The sequence below is a fragment of the Scylla paramamosain genome, chromosome 12 (genome assembly GCF_035594125.1).
Source record: "Scylla paramamosain isolate STU-SP2022 chromosome 12, ASM3559412v1, whole genome shotgun sequence".
Classification (NCBI taxonomy): Eukaryota; Metazoa; Arthropoda; class Malacostraca; order Decapoda; family Portunidae; genus Scylla; species Scylla paramamosain.
In genome coordinates this window covers 27210493-27227947 of record NC_087162.1, presented here as the reverse complement: position 1 = coordinate 27227947, position 17455 = coordinate 27210493, and the positions used below count along the sequence as shown (strand labels likewise).

The window sequence follows — 17455 nt, the reverse complement described above, 5'->3', positions numbered from 1 at the left end:
ACACACACACACACACACACACATACAGCAACACTGCCACAGACTGATGCTCCCACTCACTGACTGCTCTATACATTCCCATCTTGTACAAAAAGCATTGTATTTCTACCAAAACTCTTTATCTTAATTATAGGGTACTAAACTGAAAAAGCAAAAGAAAAAAAATTCCAGCATCATACAATAAAACACTGGCTCTGATTGGATAAAGTAAATATATTGCATATTTTAAAACAAGATCATCAGTGAGTGGAAACAACAAACAATGGCTTAACTACTGTGACAAGCATGATGAAACAAAGCAGTCAAGTAGATCCCTCCAGTGAACCATAATCATGTCAACATTACATGCAAGGGAGCAAGGAAACATCTGCCTCTATGCTACCAATGACAGCATCTGGCATCTGCTTTTCTGTGAAGGGGATCAGAAATTATTTCACTAGTATTTCACAGTATTACCTGAGCATGCACACATAAACACACACACACACACACACACACACACACACACACACACACACACACACACACACACACACACACACACACCAATATGCAGTCACAAATAGTGTCCTGACCTCCAAAGGGACAAGACATGTCTGCTGGCACTCCTTTGGAGCAGTCACAGGTTGGAATGTGAGCCTTCCCATACCCATTCTACACACCCCATTCTTCAGTGACAAATTGAAATGCAGGAAAATTCTAGACACATTATAAACAATATCTGGACAATATATGAAAAACAATGATTTCATCTGTATACTGGTGGACTTTGATAATGAAGCTGAAGTGTAAGTGGAGTGGGTGCACAGGGCTTGTGTGAGACATGAGGGTGGCCACCGCCAACACCTGTATCAAGTGCTGATCTTCACAGGGCAGGGTATCCATTAACATGGAGATCCTGCTACCCTTCACCACCACCTCCTCATGTCCTCCATCTGAGTCCACTACCCTCACACCTCCCATGGCAGCCACCTGACACCACCTTTAGGCCATGACTCCCACCAGTGTCCTGCCACCCACCCACCACCACCTATGGAGCTGCCCAGGCTAGAGGGTTCCCACAGCCTTCCATCATTTTGTGCCAGTGCTGTGACACCCCTGGCCTGAAGGACCAAACCTTGCCTGAGAGCCACCACAAACCACCATGCCTACAAGATTTGTTTCAGTTTCAATGTAAAAACACTTCCATGTGTCATTGTACATCCCCTTCCACTCTATAACCTCCCAAGAACTTTGTAACATTAATATGTATATTTTCAGTATTATGGCTGCAAGCTAAATAAACTTTTAATTAACAGTATTAATATTATTACCACAAGAAATTATGACAAACACACATGCATGCACACACACACAAGAAGGCAGACCAGGTCAACTCACTCGCTGGTCGGGGTCGCCAGCAGGCTTAGGCCCAGGTTTCTTCTTAGGGCGGCCAACGCGAGGCGCTGGTGTGGGGACAGGGACTGGGGAAGAGGTCTGCTCGGGGGGCTCCGCTTCAGGGATGTCCTGCCACAGAGTTTTATGATGAGAAAGGCCTATGGTGAGAGCTGAAGATGCATTTACCTAGTTGTACCTACCTAGTTGTGACATGCAGGAAAAGAGCTATGCTAGTGTTGTCCTGTTTCCATACCAATCATTTTTCAACCTTTCTTTAAATGCTCCTTGAACACACAACTCTGTCAGTCAATGCATTCCACTGGCTGATTGCTCTGCCAGGAAAACTCTATTTTCTCACATCTTTCTTTGCTCTTATATTTGTACAATCTCTCTAGTGTTGATTGTTGTGACACCACAAAAATCTGCGATATCATTTTTTTATTTTCCTTCTATATATTTGTACATCATGATCATGTCATCTTTTCATCTCTCTTCTAGAGTTGGGAGCTTCAGCTTCTCAAGGCTTTCTTCAAAGCTAAGATCTTTCAAGTCTGATACCCATTTGTAGCTGCTCTTTACACTTTTTCAATCTTTTCTATATATTTTTTTTCATGTGGATTCTGAATTACAGCTACATATTTGAGTGTTGGTCTTATAAAAGTTGTGATTATTTTCTTAACTTCCTCAGCAACATATCAGTTATGCTCATATTTGCTGACAAGTGATGCATGTTCCTTACTTTGTCACTTATATAGTCATCTGGTGATAGCCTGCTGTGTATTATTATACCTAGGCCTGTTTCCTCTACAGATGCTAGAAATATGTTGTTATCTAATTTACAATTCCAATCAGGTTTCTCTGAACTCCCAAATTTTATGACATGACATTTATCAACATTAGAATCCATTTGCTATTTCTTACTCCACTAACAGAGTCCTGTGAGGTCTTTCATCATTTATTTTCCTTTGCTTTTCCAAGAGCTTTCATTATTTATTTTCCTTTGCAACTTTGCATCTTCAGCAAACATGTTCATGTAAGTCACTGTTCCAATACTAGCATCAATATCATTGACATATATCAAAAACATGATTGAGGCTAACACTGATCCTTGTGGAATTCCACTCATTACTTTTATCCAGGTTGAATATTTTCCTTTTGTTATTGTCCTTATTTCTCTTCCACCCAGAAAATCTTTCATCTATTCAAGTAATTTTCTTTTAATACCTTCAATGTATTCTAATTTCCATATCTGTCTATTGTGTGTTACTCTGTTGGATGCTTTCTTGAAATCCAAAGTGTCTACCTATCCATCTGAAGAAAACAAGGACTTTTCTATAGGTATACTAAATGATCTGGATAAGGAAACAGAAAATGGTGAAGAGTATTTGTAAAATTGAAGTAATGATCAACAAAATGAGACTCAACTAGTATAATCTCATTTTCTTTGAATTACAGGTGCATAAATACAGCTTAATAAACTTTGAACTCCCTGCCTGCTTTTATATTTCCTGTCTTTGACCTGAAATGTTTCAATAGGAAGACTTCAAGCCACCCGTCATCAAATTTTGATAACCCTTCTGACTAGTCTTTGGGAACTGGCACCTTTAGTCATCTTTTTTTTATCTTTATTTGTTTATTTATTTTGTTTTTGTTATAGCCTTTTTGTTGCCCTAGACCAGAGTACCCTCCCCTCTTACACCAGTGAAAAAATTCTAATAATAAAAAAAATAAATAAACAACTATACTTACAGGATCATCCACTACCATCTCCTCAAACTCCATATCCAAGTCATCCACATTGGGGTCATCTGCATCTGTGTCCTCCTCAGCCCTGATGGTAGATGTTCGTCCCTCACTCCTGTCTGTCACATCCTCCCATGTGTCCCCTTTGTACACCTCCAGCCCTAGGCCTCCCCGACGCTCCTGCGGCACCTCTACAGATGTGGGTGGCTGATCTGGCATCCTTTTCTATGCAAAAGAATGAGGTTAAGAGCAATTGCTGGACTACTCTTCTATAATGGCATTACTTTTAAAGTGTAGCATAAGAGATTCTAAGAAACCAGAGCTGCAATCTCATCCTCTGTAGATTGAAAAGTCAGTCAATTCTGCATTCTTAAATGTTCAAGCACCTGATCTGGATTACTTTTAACAAGCTTAAGTGAAAGTCAATAAAATTTACAAGGGTGTTTTCATGATTCTACTGGTAGTTTAATAAGGGTCCAGGGATCGTATTCACAGTCCCAGCAAGACTTAGCTACGAAACGTGTCGTAGTGAGGACAAAATGGCACATTCTTATCATAACTTAGACATTCTAAGTTATGAAACACATCTGCTTTAGTTACAACATATGTCATAAGTTTATGAAGAATACCATGCTTAGGCCATCAGAGGGAAAATACCTATAAGAATCAAATTCACAAGCATGAATAAAGTCATGGTTGCTTGCAAGTAAATAAATGTGTGTGTGTGTGTGTGTGTGTGTGTGTGTGTGTGTGTGTGTGTGTGTGTGTGTGTGTGTGTGTGTGTGTGTGTGTGTGTGTGTGTGTGTGTGTGTACAGAGCCACCTTGAGGTCTGTGGGAAGATAGCTGAGCAGGTTGTGGTACAGAGAGGGGGGCACTGGGCATCTGGTCAAGATATGAGCCATCCCACAAGCCTTGCACTTCTTGGGCATCTCCTCCTGAAGGAAACACCTGAAACACAAACACATCAACTACACACAAAGAATTTAGAAATAAAAAAATATATATTTTTTTTTTTTTCTCTCTATGCTTCTCATGTTCATTTCATGCAGAATACATAATGATGTGTAATTCATTCTCAGTGTTTCAAGATGAGCTGTGCTATACCCATTTCTCCACACTGACCTCATTCACCCAAACAACTGTCTCACCTGCCACCCTTGTCACACTGCTCCAGTCTAGGTTGTTTCTTAAACCGTTGGTAGAACTGTCGACAGCCCTCACAGGCCACTACCCCTGCAATGCGTGTGATGCCGCGATGTATGGAATAGAAACGGGTGGCTTTGCACACGCCACACTCCACTCGAATCCTCTTCATTGCACTTTTGCCTTCCTCCGTTGCTAAAATAAAGAAGTTGGTCAGATGTGATTCTTGCTGATGCCTTCAGCCACTCAACATTACTGAAAGCTACAGGAAAAAGGAGAAAAAAGAAATATGTGATTCTACACACTAAATATGACAGACAGAGAGAGAGAGAGAGAGAGAGAGAGAGAGAGAGAGAGAGAGAGAGAGAGAGAGAGAGAGAGAGAGAGAGAGAGAGAGAGAGAGAGAGAGAGAGAGAGAGAGAGAGAGAGAGAGAGAGAAATACCAAATTAAATGAGGGGCTGGATAAATATGGCTAGGGGGAACAAAACCCCCACAGCTGTACCTCAGGTATATTACAACTAGGTAAATGAAACTTACTGATCAGCTTGTTGTAGGACGGCATCAGTACAGCCGGAATTCTGATAACACTCTCAGTGGATTCCATTGTGCTTGCTTACAGTGTTGTGTGGGTGAAAGATGCAGCAGCAGCAGCCTACAGATGTGCAATGCCTGTAGAAGACACTCAGTTTGCATCCTTCCATCTTTACTATTTTCACCCCTCAGCTTTGGTTAGCCTGTCAGTGCACCCCTATGGAGGTTCATTAAAACACTAAGAAATTGGTGCAAGGGAGGATAAATTTCTAGCACTGAAAGGCACATTGGCTGAGGACTGAGGTGAAGATACAAGAGAGTTACAAATAACAGCGTGTCAGACATTAGGGCATGTTGACTGTCGGGTCCCAGGATTTTTTTTTTTTTTTTTCAGGGATGAATGTTACCTTTAGAGATGCAAATCATAATCTCCTTTTTCTCTCTCTATCCATACTAAACCTGGGTTCTTGGTGGGGTTTTCATGGAGAAAAAAAGAAGAAGAAAAAGAGGGATTTGGGCTTTCTGGCCTTAATCTATAATTTCATGAACATAACCTTCAATTGTTTACATGACTAGCCATTGTTAAAAAGGATTCTAGATCATCACTAAGAATCCCAGACCAATTATTTTGATGGCCTTTGAATATGGTCTGTATGAAAGAACAAGGAAGGGCGTCACTAACCGAGGCAGTGGTTAATTTTCACCTGATGCCGTTATACACACTACTACTACAGAAACACACTACACACAATACACCAATTACCGAAAGAAACGTAGCTACCGGAACTAACTATAGTCACATAAATCAGTGTGGGTTTAAGACTTTAGTCAAAGCTGTGTCTCACTAACAAATACTAAGCAAACAACAGGAGTGATAGAGCTGCCACAATCCATGATACACATCTCATCTTGTTAGCTTCTCTGGGACTGCTGAACTTTGAATCGCTTCTCAGGACACTCCTCTGTCTTCCTTTACTTACTTAAATGTTTTATTTTCTTATCTTCCATCACTTGACCAGAAATGCTTTGTCTCCCATCAAACTCAGGGCAATTTGAATTCCTTCTCCCTCTTTCCTTTCCTCTCTTCCAGGGTTTCTGCTGTTTTTTTTTTTTTTCTAACTCGCGCTTTTGTGCTCCATAATAGAATTGTAGTAATCCACTTGTCTTCTCCCTCTTTTCTGCACTTCCGTTCCTTTCTTCCTATGGCTCCTGATAATAATTTTCTATCTAGCTTGTTTACAAGTAGCGCGTGGATGGAAGCCCCGCTGCGGATTTTCAATGATCCTGAGCAGCGTTGTCAGATTGTTTTGGCCATATTATCGTACTACACAGGTTGAAATTATTGTACTTCTGGTGAAATTGTCGTACATATGTAATAATTCCAAATATTATGCAAAACTGCCACTTTCCAAATACAGCAGAATTTAGGTTTTATATATATATATATATATATATATATATATATATATATATATATATATATATATATATATATATATAGAGAGAGAGAGAGAGAGAGAGAGAGAGAGAGAGAGAGAGAGAGAGAGAGAGAGAGAGAGAGAGAGAGAGAGAGAGAGAGAGAGAGAGAGAGAGAGAGAGAGAGAGAGAGAGAGAGAGAGACTCCGCCAGTAATTTCTTCATTGTTACTCGTTCACAGACGGCAAGTTCTGTGACTCCCTCCCTCTCCCCCGCCCTCACAAGATGTCGGTGCAGATAGAAAAAAAAGGCGCTATGAGTGTTCTGCCCTCCCGCGCGGCTGGAAAAGAGAGGAAGTGCTGAGGAAAACTGGGCTGACTTGCGGTAAAGTAGATGTGTATTATTACAGGTAAGTGTGTGTTTGTGTTTATGTTTCCCTCCCTCTCTCTCTCTCTGACAAATAAAACCAAAACAGCAAAAAACTACGAAATTATTAAAAAAAAATGACAAAACTCTCTCTCTCTCTCTCTCTCTCTCTCTCTCTCTCTCTCTCTCTCTCTCTCTCTCTCTCTCTCTCTCTCTCTCTCTCTCTCAGCCCCAATGGCAAGAAGTTCCGAAGCAAGCCCAAGTTGACCCGCTACCTCGGTGACACTGTTGACCTTTCCTCCTTCGATTTTCGGACTGGGAAGGTCAACCCAATGCTGGCGAGGAAGAACAAGAAGCCCCGTGGTACCCTCTTTGATTACAGGTGTGTGTGTGTGTGTGTGTGTGTGTGTGTGTGTGTGTGTGTGTGTGTGTGTGTGTGTGTGTGTGTGTGTGTGTGTTTGTTTGTTTGTGCGTAATCTAAGTGTAAGCATTTTTTTCTTATTCGTATTTTTTTTCTCTCTCTAGATAATGTGTGTGTGTGTGTGTGTGTGTGTGTGTGTGTGTGTGTGTGTGTGTGTGTGTGTGTGTGTGTGTGTGTGTGTGTGTGTAATAATAATAATAATAATAATAATAATAATAATAATAATAATAATAATAATAATAATAATAATAATAATAAACGGTTTATTATTTAGGCAGTTAACAAACTGAAAATGTACATAGGGGTTAGGAAAATACTTAACATTAATCCTAAAGGTAAGTCTAATCTAGAAGGGACTATTGATTGATGGCTCGCACCATGGTGGGAATCGCACTGAGTCTGTACCGGTCCGTGCGCGGCGCCGTGTGTGTGTGTGTGTGTGTGTGTGTTTAAGCAAACTTAACCTAATCTCTTGAACTACAGGTGTGTGTGTGTGTAATAATTATAATAATAATAATAATAATGAACGATTTATTATTTAGGCAGTTAACAAACTGAAAATGTACGCGCGCGTGCATTTTCAACAAACACACACACACACACACACACACACACACACACACACACTGCATAAGCATATGTACAACGAAAGACAAGGCAACACACACACACACACACACACACACACACACACACACACACACACACACACACACACTGCATAAGCATATGTACAACGAAAGACAAAGCAACACACACACACACTGCATAAGCATCTGTACAGCAAAAGACAAGGCAACACACACACACACACACACACACACACACACACACTGCATAAGCATCTGTACAACGTAAGACAAGGCAACACACACACACACACACACACACACACACACACACACACACACACACACACACACACACACACACACACACACATACTCACACACACACACTGCATCACCATCTGTACAACGAAAGATAAGGCAACACACACACACACACACACACACACACACACACACACACACACTCCATAACAATCTGTACAACGAAAGACAAAGCAACACACACTGCATCATCTGTACAACGAAAAATAAGGCAACACACACACACACACACACACACACACACACACACACACACACACACACCAACACTCTTGCCCCGCGGACTGGAAGACATCTTATGTCACTCCCATCCCCAAAACTTCCAGTCCTCAGTCACTCAATGACCTCAGGCCAGTCTCTATCACCCCCATCCCTAGCCTTATTTGTGAAGATTTTGTATATGACTGGGCATACACCAAAATTTGTAACACCGTGGATATCAGACAATTCGGAAATATTAAAGCCACCTCCACCTCACATTACCTGACCAGCTTCCTTGAATTCATCCACAGCCACCTGGACAAGCGAAACACCTCTCTAGCTGTTGCTTTTGTCGACTTCAAAAAAGCCTTTGATCTAGTTGATCACACTGTTGTCATCAGCAAGGCAGTAAGTCTGGGTCTCCCTCCTTATCTGATAGCGTGGCTAGCCGACTTCCTCACAGGGAGACGTCAGGCCGTTCGCTATCAGGGCTCTGTCTCTAATTTCCAACAGCTGACATGTGGAGTCCCCCAGGGGACCAAGATGGGTCCTCTATGCTTCCTCCTCCTCATCAACGACGCCCTCACCGACACCCCCCATCGCTGGAAGTATGTGGACGACTGCACCGTGGGCGTCCCAGTTTCCAACAAGAACCCGGACTACTCGCCACTGCAAGCAATTCTGGAGCGACTGCAGACGTGGACAGAGGAGAGCAGGATGACCATCAACCACAGCAAAACTGTGGTGATGCATTTCTGTACCTCCTCTGTACCAGTGCCCCCTCCCCGGCTCACAGTGGGCCCTCACCCCCTCCAGGTGGTCCAATGTGCCAAGCTTCTCGGAGTCACGGTGGACGACCAGCTGACCTGGAAGCAGCATGTCGCCAGCACCGTGAGATCAGCTACCTACAGGCTGTACATGCTGCGCAGACTCAGGTCGCTGGGGACGCCGACAGATGAGTTAAGGGGGGTGTACCTCACCTTCATCCTCCCCAAACTCATGTACGCCTCCCCAGCGTGGTCCTCCTCCCTCACACACACTCAACAGCTACAGCTAGAGAGTGTGCAGAAAAGGGCGTGCAGGGTCATCCTTGGCCCTGCATACACCACCTATGAAGAAGCCCTGACCACCCTGAGTCTGTCCAGAATATCCACCAGGCACCGAGAGGCTCTGGAGAAGTTTGGGAAGGGACTACTGCATCATCCGCGTCTCAGAGACATGCTGCCGCCCGACACGCCTCGCCCTGTCCGTGCCACCAGACACCACAACAAAATAACGCCCCTGAAGGCGCCGCGCACGGACCGGTACAGACTCAGTGCGATTCCCACCATGGTGCGAGCCATCAATCGATAGTATTTCCCTCCTAGATTAGTCTTACCGTTAGGATTAATGTTAAGTTTTTCCCCATCCCCTATGTACATTTTCAGTTTGTCAACTGCCTAAATAATAAACCGTTTATTATTATTATTATTATTATTTTACACACACACACACACACACCTTGAAATACCTTGAAAAAAAAAATACTGAATATTTACTGGGAGGGACTGGGAGTTAGGGAAGGTACCACTCTGATAACGTCACGGCTGGGGGGGACTTGTGACGTCACGGGTGGGGGGTTGATGACGTCACAGACACCGTTATTTACGTACGTACGTATTTCATTTTGAAAATGACCCCTCTAAAAAACGCAGCTAGACAGGAATGCTTTATAAATTCAGACTTGCCACACATTTTAACTAATGCCACAAATAACAACACATTTCAAAACGCAGTAGTATTAAAGATATTTAAAAAGAAGTATCTGGAAACTTTTGGAACCTTCACCCCATTTAAAATCGTTCAAATGTCCACCCATTCTAGCTTAAACATAACGGAAAACACTTTAAAAAATCTGAACTATTTTCTAAAACCATTTAAAGTGAGCTACAAGCACAAATAAAAAAAATCTACCGAAAAAAAAAATCAATATTATTGGAAGTTGAACACGAATAAAAACAAGTGTACGGTGCACGCATTTCACTGAGTGGGACGGCAACACACTTAAAAAAACATCAACTATTTTTTAAAACCAATAAGAACCTAGTACAGGCTGAAATACAAATTTTAGTTTAGGTACCGTAAAAAAAATACGCCGAAAACGGCCTTCTTATTTACACAAAAACAACGCCAAAATCACCACTTTTCACGCAACACACGCCCTCAAATAACTTAAAAAACAACGAAACATTTTTACAAACCATAAAATCTTAGCTACAAGCCGAAATAAAATACTTAGGAATTAAAAAAAATAATATTGGAACCGGAGGGGGCTGGGGAGCCTTGCCCAAGATGGCGGTGGGGGGCCAGTGGAGGGGACGATCAACCCTTCCCTTCTCACTCATTTAAACCCTCGCCAAACTTAAACTAGTAATGGCAGGTATATCTAACGAGCGGATATTAAAGCTTGGTCATGTGGCTCCGCTTTGCGACAGTATTGGTTTAAAACACTCACAGATAAGATAAATAATGGCTGATAAATAGAGACAACCCAGATTGTTTACATTTTCATTAAGTTAAATTTTACGGTTTTTGGCAACGAGACGAGGCTGACACAGGGATATATTGTGCTGGAGGTTAGGTGAGATGCGTTAAAATGAGTTAAAACCGTGGATTGTTCAGTTATTCATTAAAAAGTTACGTTAAGTTACCTAAATTTATTCTAACACTTCCTGACCTTACCTTCCCTGTGGTGGTGATGGTGGTGCCTGCCTCCTCGTCACTATGGCTGGCTGTCTAGCACCTTCTCACAGTCAAACTTTTCTTTATTTTGCTTGTTTTCACCCACTGCTGCCTTCGGGTGTCCACTGCTAGAGCCCACGCCTTCCTCATTACCAACTAAAGAAGGTTTAACTCATGGGTAAGCCTTGGCATCCACTGTGTAGGCGTGGTTACACACACACACACAAAAAAAAAAAAGAAAAACACAAATTCTGTCAGGCTGGGAGTTGAAACAGACGCGTACTAACACCACCCTTAGACGCGACACACTGGTAACTTGTCAGGCAGCAGATTCCTGAGCCTGTAGCAGCAAGATCAACACCAAGATGCTGATAGTGACGATTATTGCCTCAGCTTTGTGATGGTGTCGTCACTCCTGTCACTCGCTGTACAGGTAGCTCTCTCCACGGGTAGGCCATTCCAGGACGGGATTGAGAGGTATGGTAATTCGTTGATTCAGAATACACAATTTGATTGTTGTGGGAAAGAGATAAAGGAAAAACACAGTATTGATGCTACCTAGAGAGTGTTTATACAAAGTTACAGTCGACCCATTTTTGCATTGGTTACTTCTGGAAGAGGGAAAATTACAAAATGTTTCTCCCTCTCTGAGGGAAAGTCCAGGTTTTAGAATGGGGGAAGCTAAATTATGCAAAATTTGGATCTGAAAAAAATCTAAGTATGATACGCCATGTTTTGAAAACGGAAAATTTCTACACTAACCAAACTCTTCCTAACTTAGCTAATCTAACCTTATGGGGGGCTTCGCCTTCTCCTGGATCCCCCTCCCCCCTCTCTGTAAGAATACTAACCTGGACACCCCACTTAGGGACACTAGCCTAACCCAACCTAACTGGGGATTGCTTCTGCCTTCCTGAAACCCCCCTTAAGAACACTAACCTAACCCAAGTCATCTTGCTTGTGGAACTGCACAATAAAAAATTCCAGTATTTAAACTTATGCCCACTATACCCGGCTGCCACTGTGACAGTACCCTTGTGATCAGGCAGCTGACTGCCACAGTTGCCACATATACATGTAGTGATTGGCTGAAAATAATTGATATACTAGCTGAAAGTAAATGATGTAATTAAAACAACAGCTGCTATTGGCTGAACAAAATAGATACAAATGAAAAAAATTTGATAAAATATGAAAATTCATTTGCAAGTTGTTTATTATTTGCACTACATAGTGTAATCATTAGAAATGCTCCAACATGTGAGCATGATCACAAGTGCCATGGATTTATTGTGTTGAACTGTAGTTTGTATAATCTTGAACATTTTTGGAGTGCCTCAGGATACAGATAGTAAAATTGTTGATAATACCCATAAATTGTTCTATTAATATTTTGCTGAAGCTGTATATTAACCCTTTTTCCATTGTTGTACTCTACATTCAGAATAAATTTATACTGCCTCCATAATGTTTCAACTTGTCACATCATAGTTCTGGCAGCAAAGAAGCAATCCTTTCACTAATGCTTTTTCAATCCTTTAATTTCACATTTCATCTCATAGACATAATTTCTATGATTTCAGCTTGGTATACAGATATAGGAGATTGATTTAGGGATGATGCAGAGGTAGTCCATCCTACTACTGTACTTGAAAAATATTCACCAAAATTCAGGGAATTTACCCTAAATGATAAAAAATGTGATACAAAAATATACTCAAGATTTTAGTTTTTTTTTTTTCAGCATTGCTAATAGTGTTAAAAGAATCCAAGTTCCACTTATGTGACTGGAAATGTACTCCTCTGCATGGTCCACCCCATGTATCATATAACTATGGGGGCAGTTCACCAAGTGTTTAGGGATATTTGACACCACAAGCTTTTCCTCCCCAAAATATATGCTATTCAAGCTGAAATAAAGGTTGTTTTGTTATAAAATACAATAAAATCAATATACAAGGAAATTTATTAATTTGACCAAATATACAAAGGCACATCTGTATTACATATAATAGTTGCCAGACTCATGTGGGCATCCATAAGCCAAAATGGGGGCTTGGACAAGTAGGTTTGGAAGTCACTACATAGTGAAGGAATCAGTAAAGGGCTAGAGAATATTTGGTAATTTGTTGAACATTACATCAGCTGATAAATAACTCCACTCATGTTCTGATGCCCTTGACAGTATACTTATCTGTATTGCTGTCTGTAAATATTACCTCCAAAGAGGTTTGCTTTTGAAATAAATATGTATTGTAATATTTTGTTACCTTTTAGCTATATTTTTAATAATATTTTCTTTTTATAATGAATGTAATATAAGGCATGTAATATTGGTATATTGGAGTAAAGCCTTCTCCATGATAACTTTCTTGATTTTTAAGCACCGTCATATTTCCATTGATCATACTGGAAAATAAGTGCAACTTACCATATATTGCACAGCCTTAAATTTCCTTTCAAGACTGCTATTAAAGTTGCAAGTATGTGTGTTTTATAAATGGTTGCAGACCTTACCCAGCCTTTATTTGATCAAACTCTTCTCTGATCTTCCTCAGACTTTGCTGTACTGTTGTGTAGCCTTTGAAGTCAGTGTGAGAGTTTGACAAAATCATGATATGAGAGACAGCAATGCATCCACAGACTGTCCTGGACAAGGGTGATGAAGTAATGTATCACATGTAAATGTAAACAGTTATATTTGTCACTATTTATTTAGTGTTTTCCATTTCAGTACTGATCAAGCAGATTTCAATATGACAGATGATTTTATCAATATTTTGATTATTTGAAGATCTGATTTTTCAATTCCTGATCAAATCTTTTTCAGTGATGATCTGTATCATTGGCCAGCAGAGCAAGGAAAATAGCCATTGTCCTTAAAATGTAAAAAAAAAAAATAAAATAAATAAATAAATAAATAAATAAGTAAAATATTTTGACTTCTATAGGCAAGAGAAACTGGACAGGTGAAGTGAAGACAAGAGAAGAGTTCAGTTAGAATGGCAGACTAACATTCCTAGAAAGCTCATTCAAAAATATTCTGAGATTTTCACTGTATTAGTGGTTTGGCTCCCTTTATCCTTGTTTAATGGTAGTCTTGATTAACCAGAATTAAGTACAGAGCATTCACTCTTTTATGACCTAGCAGATTTATAAGCTTGAAATGACCTAGCTGAAAAGTGTCCTTTTGAAATAACTAAAACTTTTCTTAGTAGATTAAGATTTTAACCGCCATTATTTTGAACAGGTTTTTAGTGCATGACGTACCTTGTGGGAATAACATGCTGGTGCTGGGTGTAGGGGCAGGTGTGATAGTGCTGGCAGTGGTTTGGGTGGTAGCTGGTGTGGTTCTCCTTGCTTGTGCACATAGGAGTTTAGTAGCAGCAGCTGGAATTGCCCTCATGGCCACAGTACTGTCCCTTGCCCTGCTGCTTCTGCCCCAGCACTCAAATCCCCACCAGCCTGTTGTGGAGAATGTGGTATGATCAGTTTATAAACATTACTATTGATGCAGTAAAACCTCAGTAATGTTTTGAAAAATAGTCTTTTATAGAAAAAATTGTATGTTGTAACTGTTTTCTAAAATTTACCAACTAGTGGCATGAAATTGGTGTAATTTAATAAGAGGTAGATTAATACCATGATAGGTCATTTTTTTTAACAGAAGATAGCTAAATGCACTGATAAACAGATAATAAAAGGAATGGATACATATTCATTCATTTCATTCATTCTTTAGTGTCTTATTTCTTTTGAGGAATGTTTTATTTGTTGTTTGTTTCTTTTTTTCTTTTGTGTATCCTTTTACAATATCTTAGTACAATTTCTCTAGTATAATGTGGAAAATTAAATGAGTTTTAAAAGTTTTTTTTTCTTTCTCTCTCAGAGAGTAATGGTGTTTTACCAAATACAGTTATATTGTACTACAATGTTGCCTTGTTGTTATCAATTATTTATTTATTTTTTTTTTATCTGTACTTATTTATTTGTTCTTTTATATTTTATTATAATTATTTTTAACTTTTTTGAGTGTTACTGAGTTGTGGGAATTGGGAACTGAAAATTACAGAAATTCTGCTACATCTGTAAATTAATAAGTTGATTTTACTTGATATCAAATTGCAAACTGAAAATGTTTTTAACCTTTTATGGTAATCAATTTGTACTTCAACCAAAATGTAATACAGAATGAGGTTTTGCTGTATGATAAATTGTGGAGTAGTTTGGTAATTTTAAGTGTAGTTTACTGTTTGTTCAACATTTGATTCACTTATAACTAATATTTCACTTGTAATTGGATATATTATATAAAGTGCTTTTCTTTTTTATTTTAGGCAACAGACCAGCTCTTCATTCCTCGAGTTGTGATTTTGCTGTTGTTGGCATTGTCATCACTGGCAGGGCTTGGAGCTGTAGTTGTGCACTGGACTGATCCCATTTTAGCCAGACCTCTCAAGAAAATTAAGCTATAGATTACCCATGCAAGTTATGATAAGACACTAAATCATCATGGTCACATTATTGGAGTTCATGTAGTGACTGTGACTCAGAGTGGAAAATATAACTACAGACATGCTTAACAACCCAGCAGTTCGATCTCTGCTACAGCAGATGGTAGCAGGACCTGTTGTAGGGCGACATGTACAACACCTGGCTTGCACAGTGAGCAGGAGTTTCCACAATAGTGAGCCTGCCATGGAAATCTTTATGGTAAATAGTGAAGATGATTTTAAGAACAAAGTCATGCGAAGTGGTGTTCCAGTCATAGTGAACTTTCATGCTGAGTGGTGTGAGCCGTGCCATTCCCTCAAGCCTCTGTTAGAGAAGATTGCCCAAGAAAATGAGGGTCACCTCCACTTGGCTGAGGTATGGTAAGAAGGTTCCTTTGTGTAGATAACATGACTCTTTGTTAAAGTACTAGAGTACTGAGAGAAAGGCATGAGAGGGAGCATGCAAGAATGGAATGCAAGAAAATTAATAAATGAAGGTTTAATTTATGGCTATCATGTGAATGGAGCTCTTTTTGTGTCAGATATAGATGATTTTCCTGATCGTTGCTCCATCATACTTCAATTCTATGCATTTTACTTGCAAACCAGATCTTAAATTACATTGCCTCCTCTCTCATGAAATACTCCTCTGTTTCACCCCATCCTCTGTCATTTATTGAACATTCTTTCATCTACCACCCCTCTCTCTCTCTCTCTCTCTCTCTCTCTCTCTCTCTCTCTCTCTCTCTCTCTCTCTCTCTCTCTCTCTCTCTCTCTCTCTCTCTCTCTCTCTCTCTCTCTCTCTCTCTCTCTCTCTCTCTCTCTCTCTCTCTCTCTCTCATTTCCTTTACTCACCACATGACTTGCCTTTTGCCATTTCATCCACACCTTCACTTTCATGCACTTTGTGTCTGTTTCCATCATCCTGTCTCTCCATATGACTGAACCATCTCAAAGCTTTTTCCTCATCCACACATCTCATGCAGGTCAGCATGTCTCCTTCCATCCTTCTACACATTCTTTTACATGAAAAATGCAACTCCATTGTTACTAATTTTGTTCACACTTATTACCAACAGCAAAAAATAGACATTAATAATCTATTAGATTGTATGAAATGCAAATTATATAGAATTATAAATGTACTTGTTACAGAATTTATGTTAGAGACTGTGAAAAAGAAAGTGACTAGGATTGCAGTTGATGGTTGCCTCTCCACAGGTGGCAGTGGATGAACACCTTGATCTGCTGCATGCCTTTGAGGTGACAGCAGTGCCAGCAGTGTTGGGTATCCACCGGGGGATGGTGGTGGAGAAGTTTGTTGGTCTAGTGTCTCACAAAGAAATTAAAGGATTTGTTGATAAATTGCTAAATAAGTAGCACTGTGTATTAGGTATTTAATGAATTTGTAGTACTGATGCAGAGAGCAGATTCATTGGTAATACTGGAGAAATTTCTGACACAGTATAAAGAAATTGTAGTGTAATGTAAGTGATACATTGTAAATTTGTAAATTTCATGTAAAAATTTAGCTAATGTAATTTGAGGGCTTCCATAGTTACCATTTCAAGCAGTACTTTGTAAAGAAACAACCAACACAAAGGTACTAGAGGCCTTATGAAGAAATTACAATTTTCATGTACATACATTATTGTTGTTTACTTTACCTTTTTATTGCTACCATTGCCTTATTAAAGGACAGTACTGTGCACTTTAAAGGAAAATGATTGTAAGGAAAAATAATGCCTACAGTAGGTGGTGCCTGCAGAAGATATAACTATCAAGCATGTCAGCATTGATACCTTATAAAATAAGCATTTTTTTTTTCCTTTAATGAGATACCTCGTATTTTGTCCATTTTGTATATCAAGATGCTTATTATTTTTTTTATTAGCATACTCAAGATATATATATATATATATATATATATATATATATATATATATATATATATATATATATATATATATATATATATATATAATAAAGGAATAATTGCAAACTGACAAGGGATAGGTTGGGCAAAGAAGTATCAGGATACAAGACCAGTTTCAGTAAAGATGAGTATCTCTGTAGAACTTTTATATAGACGTGGGATAGACGTACGAAAGGGAGTTAAATGGACCTGTCGCTGACGGTTAAATTATT

At 39.6% G+C, this 17455-nt stretch overlaps 2 protein-coding genes across 18 annotated transcripts in view; one reads left to right on the top strand and one right to left on the bottom strand.

Moving 5' to 3' along the window:
• The window catches only part of LOC135106047 (uncharacterized), a 17954-nt gene extending 6804 nt beyond the window's left edge, over positions 1-11150 (bottom strand). Inside the window, exons 1-6 of one of the 9 annotated variants that reach the window (XM_064014858.1) lie at positions 10815-11150; positions 4803-4934; positions 4270-4459; positions 3943-4069; positions 3127-3345; positions 1381-1506 (exon numbers count right to left, since the gene is read on the bottom strand). In XM_064014858.1, coding sequence (XP_063870928.1) covers positions 1381-1506; positions 3127-3345; positions 3943-4069; positions 4270-4459; positions 4803-4869 — 729 coding nt within the window. In that variant the 5' untranslated portion in view covers positions 4870-4934; positions 10815-11150. Of the gene's footprint in view, positions 1-1380; positions 1507-3126; positions 3346-3942; positions 4070-4269; positions 4460-4802; positions 5035-5203; positions 5421-5478; positions 6094-10814 lie in introns of those variants that run through there. The other 8 variants (XM_064014852.1, XM_064014850.1, XM_064014857.1 and 5 more) reach the window with 8 other exon arrangements.
• A 6-nt stretch (positions 11151-11156) lies between these two features.
• On the top strand, positions 11157-16955 carry LOC135106049 (thioredoxin, mitochondrial-like). Of its 9 annotated transcripts, none has more exons than XM_064014859.1 (5): positions 11158-11291; positions 13373-13481; positions 14065-14296; positions 15152-15683; positions 16529-16955. In XM_064014859.1, the coding sequence occupies exons 4-5, from the start codon at positions 15390-15392 to the stop codon at positions 16685-16687; spliced, it is 453 nt and encodes a 150-aa protein (XP_063870929.1). In that variant the 5' UTR covers positions 11158-11291; positions 13373-13481; positions 14065-14296; positions 15152-15389; the 3' UTR covers positions 16688-16955. The 9 variants fall into 9 exon arrangements, with proteins under 9 accessions (XP_063870932.1, XP_063870937.1, XP_063870929.1 ...); XM_064014861.1 differs by having other exon boundaries at positions 13373-13495; XM_064014860.1 differs by having other exon boundaries at positions 13373-13501.
• The last annotated feature ends 500 nt before the right edge of the window (positions 16956-17455 follow it).

Bases quoted from the DNA above. Each gene is read 5' to 3' on its own strand.
- LOC135106049 (XM_064014867.1), top strand. From the start codon at position 15,390: ATGCTTAACAACCCAGCAGTTCGATCTCTGCTACAGCAGATGGTAGCA. The intron at 15,684-16,528 runs GTATGGTAAGAA...GCCTCTCCACAG, and splicing joins GTCACCTCCACTTGGCTGAG to GTGGCAGTGGATGAACACCT.